The following is a 26,897-nucleotide window of genomic DNA, read 5'->3' on the forward strand; positions in this document are numbered from 1 at the left end:
TCTCCTGACCCACCAGCAAAAGTCCTTTCTCCCCTTTTCTTAGTGCAATATCTCCTGCCACCTAAGCCACATGGCGAAAGGGAGCACCGCTCTCTCTATTTGGGGAGTGGGTGCCCCGTGGTCCTCTCTCTGATGTGGCTGCCACACCTGGGTTTAAATCCCCGTGCCAGTCTTCCTCTGCAGCTTCATTTCCAACTCCTCCTACAATCGGTTACACCTCCAGCATTCCTGTATTCTTCCAGCTTTACTGGGCTGCTATAGTAAGTCTGGGCAGGCATGGCCCCATGGCATGGAGCCAATCATCTTCAAGCTCTCACACAGGCGCTATAACCAGGGGACGTTGCCTCCCAGTTACATCCTGGGTTGAAGTCACTCCCATCCCCCTGGCTCGAGACATGGCCACAGCTATTTAACACATCCATGAAACCAGTTAAAGGCTATAGATATGTTGTTAAATGACCATGCCAGGGTTAGCTGCAAGGCTGTGGCTGTGCAACACAGCTCTGAATGGCCCTGCTCCATGTGTCCCATCCCCCAGCTCAGACTGGTGAGGGGTGAGGACATCATATATATTTTTCTCTAATATTTCCTGAACACCCTGAGTTCTGTACCCCACTACAAATCCCTATTTGAGGCCCTTCCTTGGCTGCGCTCTGTTACAGAAGGGCCCAATTTGCTTGTGGGTGGCAGGGGAAGTGACTGAAAGCCGGCAGAGAGCAGAACAAGTGCCATTGTTCCCTCTTGGACCCCTCCCCACACACAGTGTCACAACGCAGTGAGATGGGTTGCCCCACCCTGGTGAACACCTAAGGCTCTGTCCTTTAGTAAGTAACAAGTGAACCAAGATAAAAAAAAATGGCCCAAATGAAAGAATAGATCACTATAGGGAACTGATCGGCACGGCAATGGAGAATGTAGCCCAGTATTGATCCGGAAAACCAATCAATATGAGGTGGCACACAGGAGCCAGGTGTGCAGATCAGCTTTCCCTGGGGAACCAGGTCCACATTGTGCCCAGGCTGCTATGAGACTTGCTTTTGCTAAAACTCCCTCACCCTGAGTTGAGACTGCAGGTGTTTAATGTGCATCTCTGAAGCACCTCCCTAAGTCTGTGCTAAGCCGTCCCAAGGATGAAATGTAACCACATCAATCATTTTTATCATTCCCTTGCATTTGCAGCTTGCTCTCCTTTTCTGTCATCTGTAAGAAGTAATCACTTAACTGAATCTAGAAATACTGAGAACCTTCTTTGATGTAATGTGACTGGAAAGCAATAAAAGCCTGTCTGGGCAAGGGTCGGAGCTCTCTCCCCTTGAGGGAGTGGCCATGACGTCCCTTTTTCTCCTCAGGACTCGGTAGTCTGTGTGAATTTGTGTACCGCATCCACAGCACACGGATCCCGGAGGGCTGGAGTCTGCATCAGATCGAAGCTACAGAAAAAATACAGCTAAACGACAAAGAGATAGCCAACCTATCAGATGCACAGTTCAAAACACTGGTGATCAGGATGCTCACAGAATTGGTTGAATATGGTCGCAAATTAGATGAAAAACATGAAGGCTATGCTAAGTGAAATAAAGGAAAACGTACAGGGAACCAACAGAGATGGGGAGGAAGCTGGGACAAAGATCAATGGTGTGGACCAGAAGGGAGAAAGAAACGATGAACAGGCAGAGGAGCCCCAGCCTTGTGGGTGCTGTCTCCCAGCAGAGGCCAACACAGCCCCGCAGCGGGTTACGGCTGCAAGCTCTAACAAGCCGGCTGCCTCTGAGTGGCGGGGGATGGTGAAAGCAGGGACTGCCCGGGGTGCGGGTTCAGTGCTGCACCACTGCGGTGCGCTGCTGTGTTAAGATGAATGCGCAGTTTTATCCTAAGAATGCGAGGTTCGGTTTAACCTGTGAAAATCAACGAATGTAACCCAGCACATCAACAGATGAAAGGAGAAAAACGATATAACTGTCTCCATGAATGCAGAAAAAGCACTTAATGCTATTTGACATGCATTGAAGATACACACACACACAACCAACTAGGACTAAAAAGGAACTTCCTCTTCCTGGGTAAAGGAGGTGCAGAAGCTCCCACCAAGTATTACACTCAGTGGTGGGATGTTGCTTGCTTTCCCTGGAAAGACTGGGCTGTGGATACACTAGGGGATCAAGGCTGGGTTAGAAGAAAGGCTCATTCTTGCAACTTCTCCAATCACATGGTCATCACTTTGACTGGCTTGACCTTTGTGTAGGTAATTGGAGGGGCGACCTGTTTGGGGATGTGATGAAATGTGGGAACAGGTAATGCTCCGGCATTCCCAGGGGGCTGGCCAAGGAAGGCACAGCAGGAAGGAGAAGATGGAGCTGGGTGGGCCTGGGTGCCCCTAGGTGACCAGCTGCTTCAGCCCTTGTTTCTCCCTCACCAGGGACAACAGGGCGGCCCAGCCACGAAGGCAGATCTGGGGGAGGGAGTCCAAGAGGGCCCCAGTGCGAAGCTGGTGCATCTGGAACCCCGCAGGCCGGCCCTGTAGGAGGCCAGAGAAGGGGCGCGGCCTGAGCCAAAGGCCTATGGCTGGGAAAAGGGCGGGGGGGGGGTAGAAGGAGTGGGCGAGCTAAGTGGGGAGGAAACAAGCAAAGGGAGGAAGAGAGGAGGAGCAGAAAGATCCCAAGACTCAGTTCCGTTTTCTCCAGACGCAAGCCCCAAGGCCTGCCCTGCTCCGGGGTTCACGCAAGCAGGCCCCACCGTGGGTGGAGTCTAAGTTCGAATCCAGTCTTCTCTCCGGGCGTGTTGTGGAAGTCAGAGCCACAGCAGCGAAAGAGCGGTGGTGGAATTCTCCTTTCCCTCATTTCGAGGTAGGCTGGCCTCCTCCTGGGGAGGGGGTGGACGCCGGACAGGACCCTACAGCCCGCGAGGCCAGTGGTCCAGGCGGGAAAGGTCTGGGGGTCCTCCGGAGGCTGCGCCCGCAGTGCGCACGGCCCTGCGAAGCTGTGAACAGGTTTCGTTTCTAACACTCTCGACTCATTCTGCTTAACTGCTGCTAAAAACAAACAAACAAACAAACAAACAAACAAACAAACAAACAAAGTAAAAGCAATGCTAGGCACCCAGAGGTAGCCAGGGATGTCTGTCCTCCCCGACTCAGGGACACCCCCGCCCCCCGCTCAGTTCAGGGAGCGAGCTTGGAGCTGGGTGGGGCGGGGAGTGGAGGGGTGGCAGACGCTGCCCGGCTTCACTCCTGGGTGAGCCGGGAATGTAAGGACCGTTCCCGCGGCTCCCAGACTGGAGGTCCGGGCGAGCTGGCCCCTATGCCGGGCTCCGCACGGCCTCAGCTTCTCTCCAGCCACCGTGAACTCGTCCGATCCCATCCTCTCGGGCGCGGGCGCCAGGGGAGTGGGAGGAAGAGAGCGCATCCTCCAGCAGCGCTGCGCTTCCAGAGCTTTCCTCTCCCGCAGGGGAATCCGGGCCTTTCAGGTGGAGGTTGAAGAGTAACTTTCCTCGAAACTACAGACAGTGGGGTCTGCAGAGGGGAGCAGAGCGGGCTGTGTACTGACTGGTGGGCTGGGGCAGAAGTGCCCCCACGGCCTGGGCAAGAGAGCGCTGAGCAGGGCACCAGGAGCCAGGGCAACCGGCAACCCAGGCCGGTGCCCTGACTGGGAATGGAACCAGCCATGCTGCCGCACCCCCGGAGCCACACCAGTCAGGGTCGTTCCAGTTCCAACACTGGTTCGTCCTTTTCTGTCATCAGGTGTCCGTCCCAGTCTTTTAATCGGGGCACGTAGTCCATTTCCATCTGGTGTGATTACTGAGGTGTTTGGGTTTATGCTCATAGAGGACGTATCCTTCGCTATTTGTTTTATAGTTGGCCTGTGTATTTTATGTTTCACTTTCCCTCCTCCTTCTGGACTAGTCGAGTGTTGATAAACTGCCATGCCCTCACTTGCATGTTAGTTCATTTTTTGCCAGTCGTATAAGGGTTACATTAGAAGTTATGACATGCATTTTTGGCCTGCTACATCCTATCTAATGTGGTTTATTACCTTTACCTCGTCCCCAGGTACACTAGGGATTTGCATTCCTTTGCCCATTTCTGCCTTTTTTTTTTTTTTTGCTGTTGTTGTTACTTATTTAATAATTAAACAAACATACTGTTAATCTCTAAGAGCCCTTTTTGTTTTATACAGCAATAGGTATCACTATTCCCCCACATACTTACCCTTTCAGGAAGGTTGAAATTATTTAAAAATTAAGTAACTAATAAGACTCGGTTCAGGCATCACCTCATTGAGAGATAAATCTCACCTCCCCTGGCCTCAGCTGTGCGTCTCCTTGGTGCCCAGGGTCCCTGCATTGTCCTTTCCTTTCACTTCCCAGAAGCACAATTGTCTTCTTGTCTGTGAGTATGCTGGTCAGCGATGAGCTCCTCCAAACCAGACACCGTGTTGCATTTATGTGACCAGCACCAAGCCCAGAACCTGGTACAAGATGAGCTTCCTAGTACTGACTGCATGAACCCATGCAAGAATGGTTGTCAACGTCTCCGAGCGCCTTCTGAATGTTCCCATCCTCTGGTCTCAGGCAGGTCAGGTTCCCTGAGCCCCAGAAACACTGTGCAGGAGCTGTGGGTCCTCCGCCCTGTGCAGGGCTCAGACTTAGTCCATGAAGAAATGCGTGTTCTCTCTCTCTACCCCTCTGTTCCTTTGTGTCAAGGGGCATGGTGTGTTTTGTAAGTGGGCCTAGTGACCCAATGCTGTCCTCCATAGAGGAAATCAAGGTGTCATGTGTGACACCTGCCCTGTTTCTCAGAACAACCTCCCAGTTCTCTCCACAAGCAGTTGACAAAATACAGACCATGGGGCAAACCCAGCCCACTACCCGTTTGGGTTCAGCTGAAAAAATCTGAAGCAGAGTGATGTGTTGTGACATGAGAAAATCAGATAATATTTACATTTCATTGTCCTCCATGTGGAGTCTTTCAGAAGGCAGCCACGTGGTGCATTTATGCACCGTCCTTGGCTGGTTTTGTGCTGCGTGGGCAGAGCTGCGTAATCACAGCAGAGACTCCGCCTGACAGAGACTGCCACGTTCACGCTCTGGCCTCTCACTGAAAACGTCTGCTGGCCCCTGACCCACAGTCCACAGGGCGCAGGGGCCACCCCGCGAGCACCGCGCTAACGTTACAGCAGAAGCTGGTGCAACGGGAGCCTGGGCTGCACACGTCCAGTCTGTCGTCATGGTCTGCCCCTCCCCGCCCAGCAATGACAGGACCCAAGTCTGAGAGGGTGCAGGCTCGCCAAGGACATATCCCCAGACCGAAAGCCTTACGAACGCCCAGAAAGCGAAGCTTTGTTGCAGTCTCTTTATTAACTTTTTTTTTTTTTTTGGCCTGGTGTATTCTGATGTGAACAGCTGAGCTCTGAAGCGTGAACCTACCCAGGTAACAACGTCAGCTGGTTTTACAGAACCGTGGTGAGAGCAGAAGGTGTTTGCAACCTGCCTGAAACGGGGAGACGATCAGGAGCGTTTCCCGGAGAGAGAGTCGGGGGATGGTTTCTCCCTCCATGAGGAAGAGCCTCTGCAGAAGTGGGCTGATGCGGGTCCCGGGCCCGGTGCCGGGCGGGGACGGCGCGGTGCTACAGCGTCTATGTGCACGGCAGTTTGATGGTTGAATCTGCTTTCTTTAGTCTATTAGAAAAACCTGCACTTGTGCCTTACATTTTTTTTTAAAAGATTTTATTTATTTAGTTTTAGAGAGAGGGGAAAGGAGGGAGAAAGAGAGGGAGAGAAACATCAGTGTGTGGTTGCCTCTCACACGCCCCCACTGGGGACCTGGCCTGCAACCCAGGCATGTGCCCTCACTGGGAATTGAACTGGCAACCCTGTGGTTCCCAGGCTCCCACTGACTCCACTGGGCCACACCAGCTAGGCCTGTGCTTTACATTTTTAACAGCAAAAAAGACATCTTCCAGGCAGTAGCCCAGGAAACCTTCACAAAAAAGCAACTTTGAGAAGAGGGAACATGTTGTCATTGCAAAGCTAAGAATGTCCACACCAACAACATGGACTGCTATGAGGGGGAAACTCATTCAAAGGAGAAAGGATTGCCCAGGAGTATTCTTTGGATTTTCAGGGACCACTTTCTGACTAGCAGTTGGATTGTGGGCCGGGGGTGGTGTAGAAGCATGTTGCCCAGAGCAGCTCCATCTCTGAGAACCTTGGGGCCCCTTTCTGTAAAACGGTGCTTCTCAAACTGTGCTGCGTTACGTGCATGTGAATCCCACGGAGATCCTGCTAAAATGTTGCTTCACAAGGTCTGGGGTGGAGCCTGATATTCTGCGTTTTCTAGTAGCTCCCAGCGGTGCTAAAGCTGCTGGTCCACAGGCCACATTTTGAGTCCCGAGGCTCTAGCAGATGCCAATGAAGTAAAGGCATTTCAAACGCATTAACTATTGACCCCTGCTGAGTCCAGGCGTCAATTAGCCAAACCCAACATGGTATTAGGACCTCCCAGGATCAACACGTTCAATCCCAGCTGAGTGTCCAGGATTTCAGGCAGATCAGGCCTTGTATTCCATCCTTCTTTGTGGAACAGGAGCATGGTCAGTGCATTGCCACAGCGGCTCCCCATCCAGGGCGGGGCAAAAGGAGGTTTACAGCTATTGGTATGAGGAATACTACAACCATTCATAAATCATAATGCAAGAATAAGATCTGTGTTTCATGTACTCACACCTGGACACCCCCCTTTGCCCCCGCCCCGCACACTGACGTCACAGGGAGACCAGACAACAGGACAGGAGCCCTTCCTCCCCATCATCCCCGCCACCTCTCACAGCCGTCCTTCCTGCTCACTCGTTCCCAGCGCCGGTCCTGGGGCAGGTGTACCTGAGCAGAGCTGCAATCATGGGGTACAGTCCATGTTGTATCCTGCTTGGGGTGGTTCTTCTGGAAGCCATTCCCACTCTTCAGTCTGCTACACAGCACGTGAGACATTTCTCACACTGCAGCCTGCTGGGGGGGGCAACTCCCAGTGCAAATGGCCTCTCAGATTCCTTGTGGTTTCTTGGGCCAGTCTGCCTGCATTTGCACCCACAGAGAGGAAGACGGTGACGGGCAAGCAAAGGACGCTAAAGCTCTGCACCAAACCCCACGAGATGCACGGATGGGGGGGGGGGTTGAAGTTTTAGGGAACACAGCAACAGGGGGTCACACTTAGGACAGAAGACGCTTCTCCCCTGGCCTTGTGGCTGTGCCTGTCCCGAGGAGTGGCCGTTGCCAGGGGCCCAGCTCAGGTGGTCTGTGGGGCAACCCTATGCTTGTGCAAAGCTACCTCAGTGGACTTTTCTGTATTTGCCCGATAGGAATCACGTGGCGTGATGGTTAAAATTCCAGATCCCTGTACCTTTCTCAACTCTAAGACACGTGCCTGCAACTAATTTGGAGATGGTGTGGGAGATACCGCACTGAACGTTGAAAGGGGTGGAACCCATAACTGGGCTACAGGAAGAACACCCACCACCACTTAGGGCGCTACCTGGGAACCACAAGCTCCCTGAGCCTTGGGGCACCCCTGTACTCGTGTGGGTTTCGAGTCAGATGCGACAAGCTCCAGATACGGGCTCAAGCACCCAGTGTGACTTGGGCAAGTCAACTGATCTTATGTAAAATGGAAAAAAACTCTCTCCCTCACGTGGTGGTTGCCCAGATTAAGAGCTTTATTTCGTGTGCTTGGCACAAAGCAGTGTCCACAAGCAGTAGTTCCTAACCCAAGATCTCAGTGCCTGGCATGTACATGGCCCAAGACTCAGTTTGGGAGAGTCACTTTGACATCATCATCATCATCACTTAACCTTTCTGAAGCGTGGTTTCTGCCTCGAGGTAACCGCGGCACCAGGAACGGCTCGGCTCCGGGCTTGTGCTGGCACAACGCTGAGTCCCGTGCGGACGTCGTTATCCAGATGCCCTGTGGTCCCCGCTGGGTTTGTCTCCCTGGACAGTTTTCAAGTGTGCTTAAAAAGAAATGCTGTGTCTCTTGGGGGTAATTTGTAGGTTGCCATACTTTTCTGCAACTGGACAGTTACCTGCTGTCGACACACGTAGGCAACCTCATGAAGCGACATCGCTGGCCAGATGGGAAACAGAGTTGGCAGAAATCGGATGTGGGCGGCAGTCCGTAATGCTAGTAATTTCTGTGACAGTCCACCGTGAAGAGCGAGCCTAGAGACTGTGGCGAGGGGACACAGGAAATGGGCGTTCAGGGTTCCCCAGCCTGGCTGAGCGTAGAACCGCCTGGGGTCTTGAAAAGATACATTCATGGTTCAAATCTGCGTGTCTGGGGAGCAGCCCTAGAATCTGTATTATTTAAGTGTAGTTTATTGATTATGTTATTACAGTTGTCCCATTTTTCCTCTCCTTTACTCCCCTTCTCCCTGCACCCCCCTTCCCACCAGCATTATTGCCTTCCCCCTTAGTTCATGTCCATGGCTCGTACATACAAGTTCTTTGGCTTCTCCATTTCCCATACTATTCCTCCCCCTGTCTACTTCGTACCTACCATTTAGGCTTCTTATTCCCTGTACCTTTCCCCCCATTCTCCCTAGCTCTCCCTCTGCACTAATATCCCTTCATGTGCTCGCCATTTCTGTGATTCTGTTCCTGTTCTAGTTGTTTGCTTAGTTTGTTTTTGTTTTTGTTTAGGTACAGTTGTTGATAGTTACGAATTTGTTGTCATTTTATTATTCATATTTTTTGTCATCTTCTTTTTCCAAGTCCCTTTAACATTTCACATAATAATTGGCTTGGTGATGATGAACTCCTTTAACTTGACCTTATCTGGGAAGCACTTTATCTGTCCTCCCATTCTAAATGAAAGCTTTGCTGGATAGAGCAATCTTGGATGTAGGTCCTGGCCTTTCATGACTTTGAATACTTCTTTTCAGCCCCTTCTCGCCTGTAAGGTCTCTCTTGAGAAATCAGCTGATAGTCTTGTGGAACTCCTTTGTAGGTAACTGTCTCCTTTTCTCTTCCTGCTGTTAAGGTTCTCTCCTCATCTTTCATCTTGGGTAATGTAATTATGATGTGCCTTGGTGTGTGCTTCCTTGGGTCCAACTTCTTTGGGACTCTCGGAGCTTCCTGGGCTTCCTGGAAGTCTATGTCCTTTGCCAGAATGGGCAAGTTCACCAGTATTTTTTCAAGTAAGTTTTTAATTTCTTGCTCTTCCTCTTCTCCTTCTGGAACTCCTATGATTTGGTTGTTGGAACATTTAAAGTTGTCCCAGAGGTTCCTAAGGTCTCCTCATTTTTTTCTGAATTCTAGTTTCTTCATTCTGTTCTAATTGAATGTTTATTTCTTCTTTCTGCTCCAAGTCATTATTTGAGTCCTAGTTCCCTTCCCTTCATTGTTGGTTCCCTGTATATTTTCCTTTATTTCACTTTGCATAGTCTTCACTTTTTCCTATTTTGTGACCATACTCAACCATTTTTGTGAGCATTCTGATTACCAGTGTTTTGAACTCTGCATCTGATAGGTCGGGTACCTCTTCATTGCTTAGGTTTTTTGCTGGGGGTTTTTTTTTTTTTTTGAGCTTTGATCTGTTCTTTCATTTGGGCTGTATTTCTTTGTCTTGGCATTCCTGTTATGTTGTAAGGGGCAGAATCCTTAGGATTCACCCAGGCAAGGGAACCATGTCACTGTGTTGTGGCTCTTTGTACAGGGGAGTGGCAGAAAGGGAACAGTGCCACTTGCTTGGCTCTGGTCCCGCTTTCAGTCATTTCTGCCACTACCCACAAGCAAATTGGGCCCTTCTGGTGTTGATCTGGGGTGGGCAGGTTTGTGTACATTCTAGAACCCTGTAGCTCTCTCCAACAAACAGTCCTGTGAGGCTAGGAGTTTCTCTTGCCACAGGAAACCCCACAGGTTTTTTTTTACAGAGATTTTGAGAGTTTCTTTTCCTGTGCTGGAACCCTGGGTTGCATGGTCTGTCTCCCTCCCCTGGTGTTCCTGTGGATTTATGTGCCCGCACACGTGGGACCGCCTGCTCAGCCAGCCACCTTGGCGGACCAGTCCTCCCGCCACGCCACGCCACTGCCTTGCTGCTCAGCCTCTCCACCCAGCTGCCTGTCTTTGCTCCTCCTACTGCTCTGGATGAGTGTTTCTTCTTTAACTCCTTGGTTGCTGGACTTCCATACAGTTTGATTATCTGGCAGTTCTGGTTGTTTTTTGTTTTGAAATTGTTGTGGTCCTTATTTTGTTGTGTCAGGAGGCAAAATGTATGTACCTACACCTCCATCTTGGCCAGCTGCATTTTTTTAAAGGCATGCTGAAAGATTGAGAACTTGGTTCCAGTGTCTTTTTTCTTTTCATAATGCAAAAAGCTTTGATTGCCAGGCATCCACTTCAAAGATGACTGTCCTGAATAAACACATTGCCGGCCACCGCCCCTTACTGCAAGTTCTTTGTTTTACAGATCTTTGTTGATTCCGTCATTGACCATTTGGGCCACTGTTTTAAAAATTTTTGTCCTTGCCCTTTAAATTCTCACTCTTGTGTTTTAAATTCACCAATGAAGAGTAAGCCCGCGAAACCCTAGGCTCCACCCTCAGCCTAGACAAAAGCAGAAGCCCTGGCAGGTGCACTTTCTTTTTCTCCCTAGCCACAACCTCACTGTGTAACCTGAAGTGTGCTGTGTAACTTCCAGTTCCTGTAAGTAATAAACCTTTATGTTTTTCAGTTACGTGATGAGCATTCCTAAGGGCGTCTTACAGTCATAATAAGAACCACAAGGGCAGGCCCAACCACAACATTGCTTACGGACAAGATAAAATGCTGGTTCGTGGCATCTGAAGCTAAATTCCCCCCAGTGCACACCTGTCCTCAGAGTTAAAAATAATTGCTAAAGTCTTACTGCAATAATTCTCGAGATCTATAAGGATGGGCATGTGGAAGAAACCACACAGGAGCTCAAGGGACTGTGGCTGGTGTGGGTTCCAAAGGGAAGTTGCAGATCAAAGCAGTAAACAGAAGAAACTTAGAACAATAGTGTAAGGTTTTTCTGGACCCCGCCGAGGAAGTTAACAGCCAATTAGCCATAGAAACAGGTAGATGAGCTTTATTTTGGAAGTTTGTGCTCCCGGGCGACGTTTTCCCCGCCCGCCCGGAGAAGGGGCTAAGAAAAGACCGCGGCGCGGGAGAAAGGAAAGGCTGGGAGTTTTATATGGCTTGACTTGGCGCGGGAGCCAAGGATTGGTTCTTGGTGAACAAAGAAACAACTTAGCATTGGTGGCTCCTGGTCTGATGTCAGTCACCTCTTCTGGGTCAGAGTTCAGTTGCCATATTGCTTGTAGTCCAAACGGTGGCCATATTTGTAGTCCAAAATGCTAATTGTAACTAGATTCCTACTTGTCCTACCCTGCCCATTCTGACAAATAGCAACAACATTAGCCACCAAGTCAACCACAGGAGACCCCATAGAAATTTCAGCTATAACTGTCCGGATTACAGAGGCTACCAGAAAATTTAAGGACGTCAATGAGCTGTACAGCTTAATTCTCTATCTGGCTCTAGCAATCCCTTCCCCTCTCTCATTGCATTACATATTTCTTGAGTAATTCAGGCTTACGGTGCAAAATAACAATTCCTTCCTCCCTGTCTACCTCCTTCCTTTCCAATTCCGCTCCCCAGAAAGTGATCCTTCATAATACTTTGGTGCTTATCCAGATCTGCTTTTCTGTAGCCTTGTTCTCCAAGGATTTGAAAGTACCCCCTGTGAAATACAGTTTCGTTAGAGTCAAACCAAAATTATCTAGCCTTTTGCCTACTTATTAAAATGCCAAGTTTTTATTGATAGACAGGAAACCGTTCTTTTTCTTGAGGCCAGAAGGGGAGACATTAAGAGGCAAGAGCATTTTAATTTATTCTTCTGGGAAATCAAACCTACAGACAGGAACATATCTCAGTTTTCACAGAAACCAACTTAAAAAGGTATACACTGTAGGTCTGCTTTTCAGGCAAACCAAAACCTGGCATTCCTTGCAGCTCACTTTTGGCCAGAGGGCTCAGATTTCAGAGCCGGTTCTTCCTCTGGAAGGTCACCACAGCCCCCAGTCAAAGCTGCTGACTCCGGGACAGAACACGACTCCAGGACTTTTAACATCCCAACCCTGAAAAATCTTCTAACGCCCAAGGTGAGTACAGGTTGTCCAGAAAGACCCAAGCCTTGCCTGTTCAACAGAAAAGATGGTTTGAGAACGAGATTAAAAAAACCCTCTAAGATGAAAATCCACCTTGTGACCCTTGCAGATATATCTTGTCTATATGTTTGGCAGGAGGCAGAGGTGGACGCAAATGGCCACCCGTTTCTTAAGTGAAAGAGACAGAACTGTTCTGTAGATGGGACTCACCTTCCCGCTCAGGCCAGCCACGCGAGACTCCAGCCCAGACGACCTGGCCGAGTTCTGAGACAGATATGGTGTGCCGAGGTTGCAGGGGAGACTTATCAAAGCTCTGGGGAATAGACTTTCAAATGGGACAGGGAGGAGCTAGGGCTTTGGCGGGAAGAGATGACTGTTCGAGTATTTCGTCGGTTTGCTTTTCATAGTATATTTCACTTTCATAAATATTTATTTTATAAGTAATTTCACTTTCAGGAGAAATTTAAGATATATTGATTGGGAAGCTCTGTTCTAATTGGATTTTCCAGGTTATTTTTGTAAAGTGTCAAAAGTACATGTGGTTATTTTGTTTAGCAACATTAATTAAAAGCACTGCAAAGTGCTTTTAAACAAATTGCTTCTTCAAATCCTTTTGGCAACAGGGCACCAATGAATAGATAACTAAGAATAACACTTCCGCAGGTGCACAGTTGGGAAATATCTGCCATTCTAGACCAGGAAACCAATCTTCTGTAACAACAAATATTTAGTTCACTAGACACAGGCAGCACCTACATGCATCCGGGATATTTTCCATAGACATCAAGCGGTGTACTCACGATTACAACATGAATGTTTGTATTACTTCAGCCATAAATGTAAGATGATTATTTAGCCCCAAATTAAATAAACTATTTCCATATATGTGTGAGCAACGACCTGTTACAGACCATAATTACAGCACTGAGGTGAGGGGGAAAGAAGCAAATCAGAGGTCATCTAGCCCCAATTGTAATTCTGAGGGCGCCATAACTTCTCTTCATCTGTGTGCAGTCCCGCAGGACAGCATAATGCGTGGGGCAGGCGGAGCCAGGTTCAAGGATGTGTCTGTTGTTTCTTTGCGGATTGTAACTCTCTCAGAGGTCCGGGGGATCAAAACCCCATCTCCCTACTCCGTCCCTTCCCTTGGGCCCACACGCAGAGGCTCTGCTCCCCACGCCCCGGACCACTGCGCGCCCCATCCCCAAAGCAGTGCACGCTCCCCTACAGACACAGACCCACACAGGCTCTGCTCCCGGGAATCCACGCCAGTCCTGGGGCTCCCACGCTGTCCTGCGGGAGCCTTGCTGGCCAAGGCTGTGCGGAGCGGAGCGTTGCCGACGTTGGAAGACGTCGGAGAAGACTCGGTTGCTGGTGGAGCCCCAAGATCCGGGGGAGGGGGGACGGGGCGGAGGGCGTGGGGCCAAGACACGCAGCGAGCCGCGGGAAGTCGCGGAGCTGCAGCACGGGGCGCAGAAGGCGCAGAGCGCAGGCGCAGACCTGTCAGGGCCGCAGTGCAGTGCGCAGGCGCCACGTCAGAGGCGAAGAGCGGAGGGAGAAGGGAGCGGGGCCTGCGCGTTGGGACTGACGTTGCCTCAAGGCTTTCTCAAGTGAAAACATCTTCCTGTTACTATTCTTAAGTTACGCTTCTCTAGAATACTTTGTAAACATTATCAATCACATTTGTGAATTTATTGAGATGATTTGACTTTGTGTTAATTGCTCATGTCCTGTTTTATTAGTCATGGTTTTTCTTGTATGCACAATCTTATTCTGGGACAAACCCAGTTTGGGTTTGTGGTGTGTGTGTGGGAGCGCGCGCACGTGTGTGTGTAATAGCAGCAATAATAAGAAACTTAAGTACAAAAATAATATGACAAACACTCCCCCCCCCATACCTCAAATTGACAACTGCTGGCATTTTGTCATACTTAAAGTCCTTTTAAAATTCAATAAATAAAATTTGTAGATAAATTTGAAGTTCTCTTTGCCCTCCATCTACGGTTCCATTTTTTTTCTCACAAACACCCAAAATACAAAGTTTATTGTATATCTTTACAGTATTTTTTGCATGTACTGTTTTACGTACACATCCCCAGGAATAATGTGCACCTCGGGTGTGGGTGCACACTTAGCTTATTTAAGTAGTATAAACCTGTGTGTGCACTTCCACATCTTGACTTTTTAATGCTACGTTTTGCTTCTGATGGCTGTCACTGTGTGTGTTAGTTTATTCTCTTACATTGCTTTATAATATTCCTTTTAATAAATGGTACGACTTTCTCCCCCCCCCCCCCCACTGCTTCATTGATGGACAGTTGAGCTATTCCCAAAACTCGGTGTTGCGAACAGTGCTGAAAGTCTCCTGTACACGTTAGTTCTCTCCTCATCTGTGGAACACCGTGTTGTTTGCTTGCAAGTCTTGGTGATGACGAGCACAACTACTAGAAACAATTCATGTGTAGTTTTTTGTGTGGACATAAGTATTCAACTAATTTAAGTAAATCCAAAAAGCACAGTTACTGGATTATGTTGTTACAACGTGTTTAATTTTGTAAGAAACTGATAACTGTCATCCTGGCTGGTGTGGCTTAGTGGATTGAGTGCCGGCCTATGAACCAAAGGGTCGCTGTTTCGCTTCCCAGTCAGGGCACATGCCTGGTTGCAGACCAGGTCTCCAGTAGGGGGCGCACGAGAGGCAACCACACATCTATATTTCTCTCCCTCCCTTCCCCTCTCTCTAAAAATAAATAAAATATTTTTTAAAAAAGAAGTACCACTGATTTTTGTATGTTGATTTTGTATCCTGAGACTCCACTAACTCATTCACTAGTCCAAGGAATCCTTGGAATTTTCTAGGTTTACCATTATATCATCTGTAAATAGGGACAGTTTCATTTTCCCTCTGTGTTGTCTTTCTAATATGTTATGGTCTCTTTTGTCATATAGGAAGTAAAAAATTTTTATCTAGGTAACCTCTGTTTTCATTATGGATGATATATATTTTTAAGATTTTGCTTATTTTTAGAGAGAAGGGAAGAAAGGGAGAAAGAGAGGAAGACACCATTGATTGGTGGAAGACCTCATCTAGGGACCTGGCCTGCACCCCAGGAATGTGCCCTGACCAGGAGCAGAACTGGTGACCCTTCAGCTCACAGGCCAGTGCTCAGTCTACTGAGCCACCCCAGCCAGGGCTGTGGTTGATAATTTTCCATCTTGTTCAAGATAGAAAATTTTTTATCTTTCCTGGATTTCAAGATGTTTTTGATGTGTTAAAGTCTGGCAACATTTTATATATGACATTTGCATATGTGCTCTTAGAAATTGACCCATCCATTTTTTTTTGGCTTTTGTTGTCAAATGTGTTGTATAAAATGAATGCCATAACCAATGTCAGGAAGATTGTGCTAGAATTGTGCTTTATACTATCAAAAAGTCCAGAAAATGTTTGTGTCTTCTGACCTCTACTCCTAAGAATCTTAGTAATTGAAGAAACTAGTTTGCATGATGATTAAGAACCTAGGTTTTGATAAGGAACTTTAAGGATTTTATTTATTTATTTTTAGAGAGAGAGAAAGGGAGGGGGGAAGAGAAGGAGAGAAACATCAAGGTGTGGTTGCCCCTTGTACACCCCCTGCTAAGGACCTGGCCTGCAACCGAGGCATGTACCCAGACTGGGAATCAAACTGGCGACCCTTTGGTTAGCAGCCGGAACTGAATCCACTGAGCCCCACCAGCCAGGCTGATAAGCAACTTTACACTTTAGAACTGGATCTCACTGACTGCAAAGCATCATCCATGTGATCCTAAGCACGTTCACCAGCCTCAGTTTGCTCCTTGGTAACATGAAGGTAATCGTGTTTGTTGTGGGGAGGTAGTGAGATGATGTATGTACACTTTTTGGAACAGTGCTTAGCTCAGTAATGTAAGTTATTTCAGCCCCTAAGGAAAGGCACAAACACATCCTTCCTACCATCCTCCCAGTTTTTACCTGGACTTGCCTTATCTAGTCTTGTTTAAATACTTTTGATCCCTGAAAACTGTAATTGAACAATGATTAAAATAAAATTAAAACAAAAACAAACAAAAAACAACAAAACTTTTGATCCCAGATCTTAACAGGGATTTCTGCCTCTGGTCATGCATGCTTTGGCATGTATGTATATACTGGTTCTCTCCCCACAGTTAGGTCTTATGTTTGGCTTATCTATCTTGTTTTTAAAAATACTATTTTTTTAAACAAAAGTTTTAGGCTCACAACAAAATTGAGAGGAAGGTACGGAGATCTGTTCTTGCCGCTCCTGTGACCAACATCCCCTGCCAGAGGGGCACGTTTGTTACAATTCATGAACCTGCATTGACACGTTGTGATCATCCGAAGCCCTCAGTTTACATGTGGTTCACTCGTGGTGTTGCACATTCGATGGGTTTGGGCAAGTGTATAATGACATGTATCCATGATGATACAATGGGCCCTAAAAATCTTCTGTACTCTGCCTATTAACCCCTCCCTGCCCCAGGCCTTGGCAACCACTGATATTTTTATACTGTCTCCATAGTTTTATCTTCTCCAAATGTCATACAGTTGGAATCATACAGTATGTAGCCTTATTAGATTGGCTTCTTTCACTTAGCCATGTGCCTTTAAGTTTTCTCCAGGGAGCCCAGCAGAGCCATGTACTTTGTAAAATTTCCTCTGATAACTGTCTTAGATGTTTTACTCTGTAATTGATTTATCTGACTTCTCAATGTTTTCATTAAACCAGTTTGCTTTTTTGCCTATATTTTAAAAACAATTCATGTTTTTAAAATTCTTAACATATATTTTGGTGGAACAAAATCTTCTTACTTAGTATTTTAGAGGAAAAATTGTACCAGAGTTTCCCATTTATTGATTATCTTTCAAATCTTTTAAAGATTGATTCTCTTTAAAAGAAGAGATCGGAAGCTCTTAGGGTTTCTATGCCAAACAAAATGACCCAGACTTTTTAAAAAATTTTATTGATTGATTTTAGAAAGAAACATCATCTTGTTGTCCACCCTCCCATGCATTTATTGGTTGTTCCTTGCACGTGCCCTGACCAGGGATCAAACCTGCAACCTTGGCATGTCAGGATGAAGCTCTAACTAAGTGAGGTACCTGGCCAGGGCCAAGATAAATCAGGCTTAATAGATATAGAAAGGAGTTGCCAATATGAAAACATTTATCTAACAAAATGAATGAACATGTAGCACTTGAGAGCAAATGTCTGAATGAATAAACATTAAAACTGAAGTTCGGATGTCTCTCAATCTGACAAGGAGACTTCAAATGTGATAAAATGTAGAACACGATAGTTCTAACTGTGAATTTTATCACAAGGAGCATATCAGACAAATGAGTAAGATTGTGAATGACCTGGCCTTCCCAATAGTTCACTGCTCAGAATTCTGTTCCCTTGACACACCTGCATCAACCACCCTTTTATTTGTTCAAAGCTCCTTTTAAATAAGAAGGACACTAGTGTCTTGTCTAAAAGTAGACACAAAACGAGCACAAACAAAAATAAAACTCTTAATCTTGCTAATTAATCAAATAATTGTTTCTTAATTTTCTGACTTCCTTCTGCCCTTACATTTTTATTCCCGTTATTCTGTGTTCCTTTGTGAGGTAATTCTTTCTTAAGTTCCTTAACTTTTGAAGAAAACCACTATTTTTATTTTTCTCTCTTACCAATGTGGGAATTTAGTGCTATGGGTTTTTCTCCATGTGCTGTTTACACCTCATCACGACCTGAACCAAAAATCTCCAACTGGCAGCGTCTTCGTGTCTCTCACAGCACTTAGTGTGCTCACGATGGACACTCCCTGAACATTTTTTATGTTAATAAAGCATAAAATGTTTTGATTGCATTCTTTAGCCTATAATGAAGCAAAGGAGAAAAGTGACTGCAGGAGGCAACACAACTGTAAGCACCTTAAGGACCCCTCCTCACCGTGGTTCTGTTGAGTTTTATTGATTTGCTGAACCACTTCCAAATGCAAGTTCTCCGAGAAGACCTAGAACGCACTGATCCTTCTTTCTCCCACTTATCAGCTCCACCCCTGCCCTATCCATCTTCAGTTCCCACCTGGTCCTAGGAATGTATATAGTCCAGAGTTCAACCACTGTCTTACTAATGCTCTAAGTTTACATCCCTTACTGTCCTTTTAAATTTTTTGGAGGTAAAGAATTTTGTTTTTATGTTATAAATAATTTCACACTTAAAAAATACAAAAAAAGCCCAAAATAAAATGCACACAAATGTGCCCACCACCCAAATTTAATAGACGATGCCAATTAAAAAATCTTTTTATTGTGCCAGTAAGCAATACCACTACTCAGTTGCCTATGCCAAAACCCAGTTACTAAATTTTAATCCTGATTTCTCTCTGGTCAATGCAGGTCATGTTACATAATTTTACTTCCCAAATGCCTCTCACATGTGCCCAGATCCTCTTCACCCCCACCGCCACTGCTGAGGCCCAGGGCTCCATCCTCCCTCACAGGGCGTGTTGCAGAACCCTTCCTACCACAACTGCTTCGTCCAACCACACTTCCCCTCAGACAGGAGGCTCTGAGAGGCAGGGCTGTGCTGATCCTGGATCTGCCACTTAACCTCCAGCCCCAGCACTTAGCAGGAACTCAGTAAATGTTTTCAAATGAATTAATGAATGCCATTTTACATGCTACATAATTGACTTCTTCGTCAACATGATAGATGTGGTTTAATGGTTTCTGTTGCAGAATGAACATGGAGAAACATAATTCATCTTTGGTGGTGGAATCATCTTATGCAGATCTGGTCATCAACGCAGGAAAAGTAACTTTTGGTGAAGGGAACAGAAAGAAGCTGCAGAAATCTCAGAGAGACCAGGAGAAGGAGAAAGTGTCACAGGCTGCCTGTGCTTTATTAAATTCGGGAGGAGGAGTGGTTCTGATGGAAATGGCGAACAGCGATGAGCATCCTGTGGAGCTGGGGCTGGATTTAGAAAAGGCTTTGAGAACACTTATTCAGTCTTCAGATTTGCAGGCTTTCTTTGAGACCAAGCAAGAAGGGAGGCGCTTTTACCTTTTTGTTAAATCTTGGAGATCTGGCCCTTCTTCTGAAGACGACTCCATCAAGCCCCGCATTTGCAGCCTGGCTACTTCCTTATACTGTAGATCGGGCACCTCTGTGCTTTCCATGGAACCAGGAGAGGCGTTTAATTTCCTAAAAAACAAGAAAAGAAATGCAAAACTTTTGAGGAATGAACCTTCTAACAAAATTCTAAGGGAGTCAAAGCAAAACTTCCATAACTTGAATCCTGCTGAACAAACCTTTAAAAGAGACCAGCTTCAACGTGGTGAAATCCTGCCTTTTCCTGAGTCTCACTATGTAGAGTTCAAACAGTTCTCTACAAAACACATCCAAGAATACATTAAAAACATAATTCCAGAGTACATCCCTGCATTTGCAAACAGTGGAGGTGGCTATCTTTTTATTGGAGTGGATGATAAGAGCAAGAAAGTTCTGGGATGTGCTAAAGAAAATGTTGACTGTAGCTCTTTGAGAAAGATAATAGAGGACGCAATAAGCAAATTACCTCGTGTCCATCTTTGCCAATCCCGATGCCAGATACCTTTCACACACAAATTCTTGCGTGTGTTAGAGGACGAACAGTTATATGGCTATGTTTGTGCCATCAGCGTGCAGCCGTTCTGTTGTGCAGTGTTCTCGGAAGCTCCCAAATCATGGCTGGTGAAAGGTGGGCAAGCCTGCAGACTGACCACTGAGGAATGGGTAGACATGATGATGGACACAGACCCAGGTAAGAGGGGAAAGCAACTCCCTCCTGTCCTTTTCCTACCTCTAGTACCTTCAAACCAGACAGGTCTTTCTTTTTTTCCTGTGACTTTGAACTTCTCATACCCACTAAATTCTGTGTTTTTTGAATCCCCAAGAATCCTGCTTTCCATACACAATAAACATTTGTTGGGTAATTAGAAGCCCAAATCAATGTCTTATAGGTAATGTTTTTTTTCACATCAGAAGACGAAAAGAAAAAATTTGGGGGAATGCTTGCCTTGTAGTAGCTCTTACTGCTTCGGGAGTCATTTATTAAAATTTCACCCTAGCTGAGGAGCTCAATTGGTTAGAGTGGTGTTCCAGCCCACCAAGGTTGCAGGTTCAATCCCTGCTCACGGTACATACAAGAATGAACCAACGAATGCATAAATAAGTGAAACAACAAATCTCTAAGCATCAATACATAAAATTTTAAAATAAAATTTCAGAAATTTTATGAGCCAGTTGTTAAACATCGTCCTTATCAAAAATTGTTATATAAACTTACAATTATATTAAAAACAAGTGTAATAAATACAAACTCGCTACTGCCTCATTATTTACTACATTTTAATACTCTTTGCTTGTGAGGTTATTTGCATCTGTTTTATCTGCCTGGGGAAATACTATAAAATGTGTGCTACTGTGCGTTTCTTCCCAACTCCGCACTTAGCAATATCACACTGGTAGCTTGAAATTGTCCATGGCGGGAATATTTGCACCACAGAAATAAACTACATGTACATACATGTCTACTAAAAGAATGTGCTACATACCAAAACAAGAAGTAGAAACAAAATGCTATCTAGACATAGAGAGTGAAGAATTATATTGAACGAGAAGCACATTCAAACTTCTAAATAATGTCTCTTCATTGTTGGGTTTTGGCAACCCCCATCTGCAGTAAACGCACTTGTCTCCACAAGGTGAATGGGGCGTTGCCTTGCTGTCATCTCTCAAGTCGCACCACCCGGACAGTCAGAGAATACACCTCCTGCTGAGGTCTTTCAGTCGTGAAAAGATGAACTAACATGTCAGGATAACATGTTTTCTCTCTTTCTTGAGATCTTGTACGCTTGTCCAAAGACTTTGAATCTCAGCTGAGTCTGTCTAGCGGGCCTCCTCTCAGCAGACCAGTGTACTCCAAGAAAGGCCTGGAACATAAGGAGGATCTCCAGCGACTTTTATTTCCAGGTAGCAATTATGGTTTGCCTACTTGACACCAGCCAGTTTCTGTGCTGGGATAAGGGGATGTAAATAGTGATGCTTGTGTTTGAAAATCCAGAAAGTAACCCTTACTGCTGTGACTCAGTGGGTTGGGCATTATCCTGAGATTTGAAAAGTGGCCAGTTTGATTACCAGTCAGGGCACATGGGTGGATTGATGGGCAGCTCCCTGGTTAGGGGAGTGTGAGAATCAACCGATTGATGTTTCTCTCCCTCTCCTTCTCCCTCCCTTCTCCTCTCTTTAAGAATAAATAAATAAAATCTTTTTTAAAAAGTTTGGAAAGTATACTCTGCAAACCTATGTGTAGCAGATGACAATGCTACCAGTACAGTGGTGATGAATAATTTAGAAGTGATCCCTCACTGACCCCACTGGCTGAGGCAGTACCACATGTAGAATCCAGGACTATTAATGCCCTTAAAGACTTTTGGTCTTCGAATTCTCAAAATACACTGATCATAGATATTTCTGGTTATTTTGAAATGTACAGATACCTGCCCTGGGTGGTGTGGCTCAATGGATTGAGTGCCGGCCTGGGACCCCAAAGGTCCCCGGCTGGATTCCCCGTCAGGGCACGTGCCTGGGTTGTGGGCCAGGTCCCCAGCTGGGGGTGTGTGAGAGACAGCCAATCCATGTATCTCTCACACATTGATGTTTCTATCTCTCTCTCTCTCTCTCTCTCTCTCTTCCTCTCTCTCTAAAAGTAAATAAATAAAGTCTTTAAGCAAAACAAAGGCTGAAATATATTTTTAAAATGTACATACACCTGATTACTCATTCCAGACTCAATAAATTAGAATATGGGATATCTCATTATGTGTATTTTTATCAAGCTTACTCACATGATTTTGATGTTTATCCAGATTGGATACTGTAGTTGAACTAGAGGCATGCACTGCACCAAGAGCAAAAAATTCCCCGCCTCTGCCATATTCTCCAGAGGAGTGCTTGTTATGAATATTAAAAAGAATAAACATTATATCAAGCTGTAATACTAAATAAAATGCAGGTCAATTATGAACTCATTTCAGGCTTAGGAAAAACAATTGTGTCTGACAGGACAAAATTTTGTTTCAGAACCAGGGACAGTGCCTGTTTAGACCCCTCCAGTGTAAGTTTATTCTTGTGTCACATAATTGTTCCTTGCTCCCGAGTGACAGAGGGAGACTGTTGGGATGGGTGCAGTCTCACCTTGATCTGTGAGTGATGCCAGAGTTTTGCTTCAAGAGAGGTAGCTCAGGGCCTAACTAACCTCACGGCCTCCCAGTCAGGGACTACAGGAGATTCTCTGCTAACAAATGGTTTAACGTAGCTCCACCTTCTCTGCAAGTATTTAATGAGCACCTTCTTCCTGGGAGGGCTCCTTCTACCTCCATCAATGGGGTCTGTTCAGAGAAAATTTGAGATTCAAATATTTTGAGAGTAGGAAGGGGAACAGAAGTAACATTTTCCAAGCAGCTACAATGAACCAGGTATTGTATGCTATCTTCTTTATTCTTCACCATAGGAAATATGGTTTTTGTTTGTTTGTTTGTTTGTTTGTTTTACAGATAACAGAGCAGCCTCTTAGAGAAACAAAGGAATTTCTCAAGGTCATAAACATAATGAGCTCATAGGTTTAGAGACACTGTGCCAGGTTTTCAAAACTTCTTTCCCTTTATTATAAAAGAATATTTACAAAAGAACATATATGAAAAAATGTTAATTTATCATAAGACTAATTACAATTGAGTGTAAGTATAAGAATTCCTTTTTATTAATTATAATTAATCATAAAATAAATATACTGACCTCAAATTTATAATTCCCTCCATATCTAGTGCCATCAGAAGGTTTGCAATATAAACCTGAATCCCTGTGGCAGGAACTATCCTCAGAGCATGAAGGTCTGGAGGAGTTAATAAACGAGCAAATGCATCCTTTCTCCCCGGGAATTTTGATCCTTTCTAGAAGCTGGGCTGTGGACCTGAACTTGCCAGAGAAGCCAGGAGTCATCTGTGATGCTCTGCTGGTAACACAGAACAGCGCCCCCATCCTCTATACGGTTCTCAGGGGGCAGGATGCAGGCGGGCAACGGTACTGCACCGACACAGCCTTTACTTTGAAGCAGAAGCTGGTGAACACGGGCGGCTACACCGGGAGGCTGTGTGTCACGCCCAGGGTCCTCCAGATGAGTCCTGACAGCGATGCAGAGCCCTGTGAAGGCTCAGGAGGCTCTCTGATTGACTACCCGGAGTCCTATAACCTTGCAGACACCCAGCAAATGGAAACCTTGCTGCACTCCCTGGTGATTGTCTTACTGGGCTTCAAGTCTTTCCTGAGTGACCAGGTCGGCTGTGAGATTTTAAATCTGCTCACAGCCGAACAGTATGAGATCATTTCGAAAAACCTTCACAATACCCCAAAATTCTTTATCCACGGCTTACCCGGCACAGGGAAGACCATCATAGCCATGAAGATTATGGAGAAGATCAAGAATGTGTTTCGTTGTGAGGAAGATGAAATTCTCTATGTTTGTGAGAACCAGCCTTTGAGGGACTTTATCTGGTAAGCAGTTGTATCTTGTTGTCAGCAAATGAGGTTCAGTCTGAATTCATTCCTTACCTCCCTCTAGTCAAATCATTTTGCTCCTTGAGAGTAGGATGGTAAAGTGATGCATAACCACAGTCCTGTGTACACAGGAGTATGATAGGGTAACTTTCCTCCTTTATATACTTGAAGGAAATCTGAGTGTGTCATTTTAATTTTTTAACTGTTCATATATATGATTTTTTATTTTTTCAATTTTAATGTTTACAGTAATAAAAAGATCTGCCACCCAGTTACCCGGAAAACCTTCATGATAACTGACTTCAAAAAGATTAAACACATCATCATTGATGAAGCTCAGAATTTCCGCACTAAAGATGGGAACTGGTATAAGAAAGCAAAAGCTATCACTCAGACAGGAAAGGGTCATCCAGGAATTCTCTGGATCTTTCTGGACTACTTTCAGACTAGTCACACGGTTAACAGTGGCCTCCCCTGTCTCCAAAACCAGTATCCAAAAGGAAAGCTCACTAGAGTGGTCCGCAATGCAGGTCAAATAGCCAACTACCTACAGGAAAGAATGCACGAGGTCAGAGAAAATCCACCACCCAACATCCCTCCCGAGTTTCTGCAGATACCCCATGAAGCCGGATGGGCTCAAGGTGTGCCAGGCAAGTGTAAGATTAAGAAGTGCTTGGACTTGGATGAAATGGTGGCTTATATAAGAAAGAAATGCCAGTTTTTCTTAAAGCAAGGTTATTCCTACAAGGATATTGCTGTGCTTTGCAGCACAGAAAATGATATAGAAGAATGTAAATCTAAGCTTCAAATACCAGTGAGGAAGAGAAAATGTCCTGAGTCCAATGAGGAATCCTATCTGTTCGTAGAATTCAAAAATGCATCAGATGTCACAGGCAATCACATTGTGTTGGACAGTATCCGTCGATTTTCAGGCCTGGAAAGAAACATTGTGTTTGGGATCAATCCATGGTCAGCTCAGCCAGCTGTTTTTCACAATCTTCTGCTCTGTCTGGCTTCCAGGGCCAGAAAACATCTGTATATTCTGATGCTAAACTAAGAAGAGTTGATGGAGACAAAATATTCCCTCTGTCATAGTTTCAGAAAAGGAATGACTCATTTGCATCATACAAGCATTATTTCTAACAATTGACCCTTATAAAAAAACTGCCTTCAGAATTCTGGCGAAGATGTAGGCATAGGTAGACACACTGTGCCTCCTTGCACAACCAAGAGAAGGACAACAATTTTAAAACAAAAAAGCAACCAGAAGTGACAGAAAATCAAACTGTATGGAAGTCTGACAACCAAGGATTTAAGGAAGAAATATTCATCCAGACCAGTAGAAGGGATGGAGATGGGCAGCCGGGCAGAGAGGACTCAAGACAAGGGGGCGGCTGGAAGACCAGTGAGGTAGCGGCTGGTGGAGTGGGCTGTTGCACAGCCATGTGCAGATATACTTACTGGGCGGAACAACTGTGGAACTGTGACCAGAAAAGACCAGCGTTCAGGCTGCCTGCCACTACCAAATCCAATAAGCAATGACAGTGATTGAATCTTTTATGGGCACTTTATTCAGATGGCTGGCGATCTGAGAAGATGGCGGGTTCATACCCTAACAAACCATCTTCCCCTTTCTTTCCTGGCCAGATCTTTTATAAGGGGGTTGGGGAAGACAGAAGGAGTGAGTCAAGAGTCCTTGAAGTTTGCAGCTGCAGCACTTCTATCCTGGGCAGTTAGCTGTCTCCAAGTGGGAGGGGTAGTCGCCTGCTCTTCCAGATAGGGATGTTTCCAGGCGGTCATCTCTAGCCAGCACCCCAGGAGGCCGGCCGCTTTTTCTCAGGCGCCAGATGGGCCTTATCTGTAGTTTCTGAAACAAAGAGCTTAACATCCACAATACTTGCTAGATTTATGGCTATTTGCCTTAAGCTAAAATTTTCTAAGTCTTAAGCCCCCTATCAGAATGAGATAGACCTTGCAACCCAGGGCTCCAGCACAGGGAAATAAAGCCTCAAAGCCTCTGATTGAAACTACTGGTGGGGGTTGAGGCAGCAGCGGGAGAAACTCCCAACCTCACAGGGGAGTTCATTGGAGAGACCCACAGGGTTCTAGAATGCACACAAACCCACCCACCCTGGAATCAGCACCAGAAATCTTTTAGAACAGACCTGGGGGAGTGGGGTAACCCCTACCTACTAGGTTCGTCTTGCCTGGCGCCAGAGGAAAGATGTTTCTCAATGCCAGAGATTTGTGAAAAGCAAAGGAATTATGTATTTAAAAGTTATATAGACTTAGAGTAATGACTTAATGTCTTCATTAAAATACTAAAATCCTTTAGAATACCCACAGATGCACAGTCCTTCCTTCTCCCCTCTGCCCAGTCCAGGGTACCGTATCTCAGTAGAAGGAATAGAAGTCCGTGGTTCAGGTAGCTCCTTGATCCTAGCATCATCCACTGTGTCGCTGCCTCAATCTGCAGTTAATCCAGAGCCATCTGGCATCTTCTCAACCCACCAGCAAGAGTTCTTTCTCCCCTTCCTGCAATGTCTCTCCTGCTGCTTAAGCCATGTGGCCAAATGATAGCACCCCAAACCCTTCTGGTCCTCTCTCTGGTGTGGCCGCCATGCCTGGGTTTAAATCCCCATGCCAGTCTTCCTCTGCAGCCTCATTCCCCACTCCTCCTACATCAGTTATACCAGCCAGCATTCCTGTATTCTTCCAGCTTTACTGGGCTGCTATAGTAAGTCTGTGCAGGCGTGGCCCCATGGCATGGAGCCAGTCATCTTCAAGCTCTCACGCAGGCGCTATAACCAGGGGACGTTGCCTCCCAGTTACATCCTGGGTTGAAGTCACTCCCATCCCCCTGGCTCGAGGCATGGCCACAGCTATTTAACATATCCATGAAACCAGTTAAAAGTATAGACATGTTGTTAAATGACCATGTCAGAGGTTAGCTCTCAAAGGCCATGCTCCATGTGTCCCATCCCCCAGCTCAGACTTGTGGAGGTAAAAGACATCATATATATTTTTCTCTAATATTTCCTGAATACCCTGAGTTCTGGAGCCTACTACAAATCCCTATTTGCCCCTCACCCCCTTA

At 45.9% G+C, this 26,897-nt stretch overlaps 1 protein-coding gene and 2 long non-coding RNA genes across 3 annotated transcripts in view; 2 read left to right on the plus strand and 1 right to left on the minus strand.

Annotated features, from left to right (window-relative positions):
• Positions 1 to 25,763, plus strand: part of LOC123817205 — a 42,662-nt gene extending 16,899 nt beyond the window's left edge. The window contains exons 7-11 of the mRNA XM_045836756.1: positions 2,682 to 2,843; positions 18,943 to 20,006; positions 21,089 to 21,217; positions 23,071 to 23,797; positions 24,050 to 25,763. Of these exons, the coding sequence (XP_045692712.1) occupies positions 2,682 to 2,843; positions 18,943 to 20,006; positions 21,089 to 21,217; positions 23,071 to 23,797; positions 24,050 to 24,857 (2,890 nt within the window). The 3' untranslated portion in view covers positions 24,858 to 25,763. The remainder of the gene's footprint in view (positions 1 to 2,681; positions 2,844 to 18,942; positions 20,007 to 21,088; positions 21,218 to 23,070; positions 23,798 to 24,049) is intronic.
• On the minus strand, positions 11,804 to 12,438 carry LOC123817569. The gene is made up of 2 exons (XR_006785457.1): positions 12,387 to 12,438; positions 11,804 to 12,206 (listed from the first exon to the last, which is right to left on the minus strand). It is a non-coding gene; the product is annotated as an uncharacterized LOC123817569 (long non-coding RNA).
• On the plus strand, positions 12,054 to 13,059 carry LOC123817568. The gene is made up of 2 exons (XR_006785456.1): positions 12,054 to 12,170; positions 12,312 to 13,059. It is a non-coding gene; the product is annotated as an uncharacterized LOC123817568 (long non-coding RNA).
• Positions 25,764 to 26,897: the final 1,134 nt, after the last annotated feature.

Source organism: Phyllostomus hastatus, unplaced genomic scaffold (assembly GCF_019186645.2).
Source record: "Phyllostomus hastatus isolate PE091 unplaced genomic scaffold, TTU_PhHast_1.1 phas_contig_210, whole genome shotgun sequence".
NCBI classification, from domain to species: domain Eukaryota; kingdom Metazoa; phylum Chordata; class Mammalia; order Chiroptera; family Phyllostomidae; genus Phyllostomus; species Phyllostomus hastatus.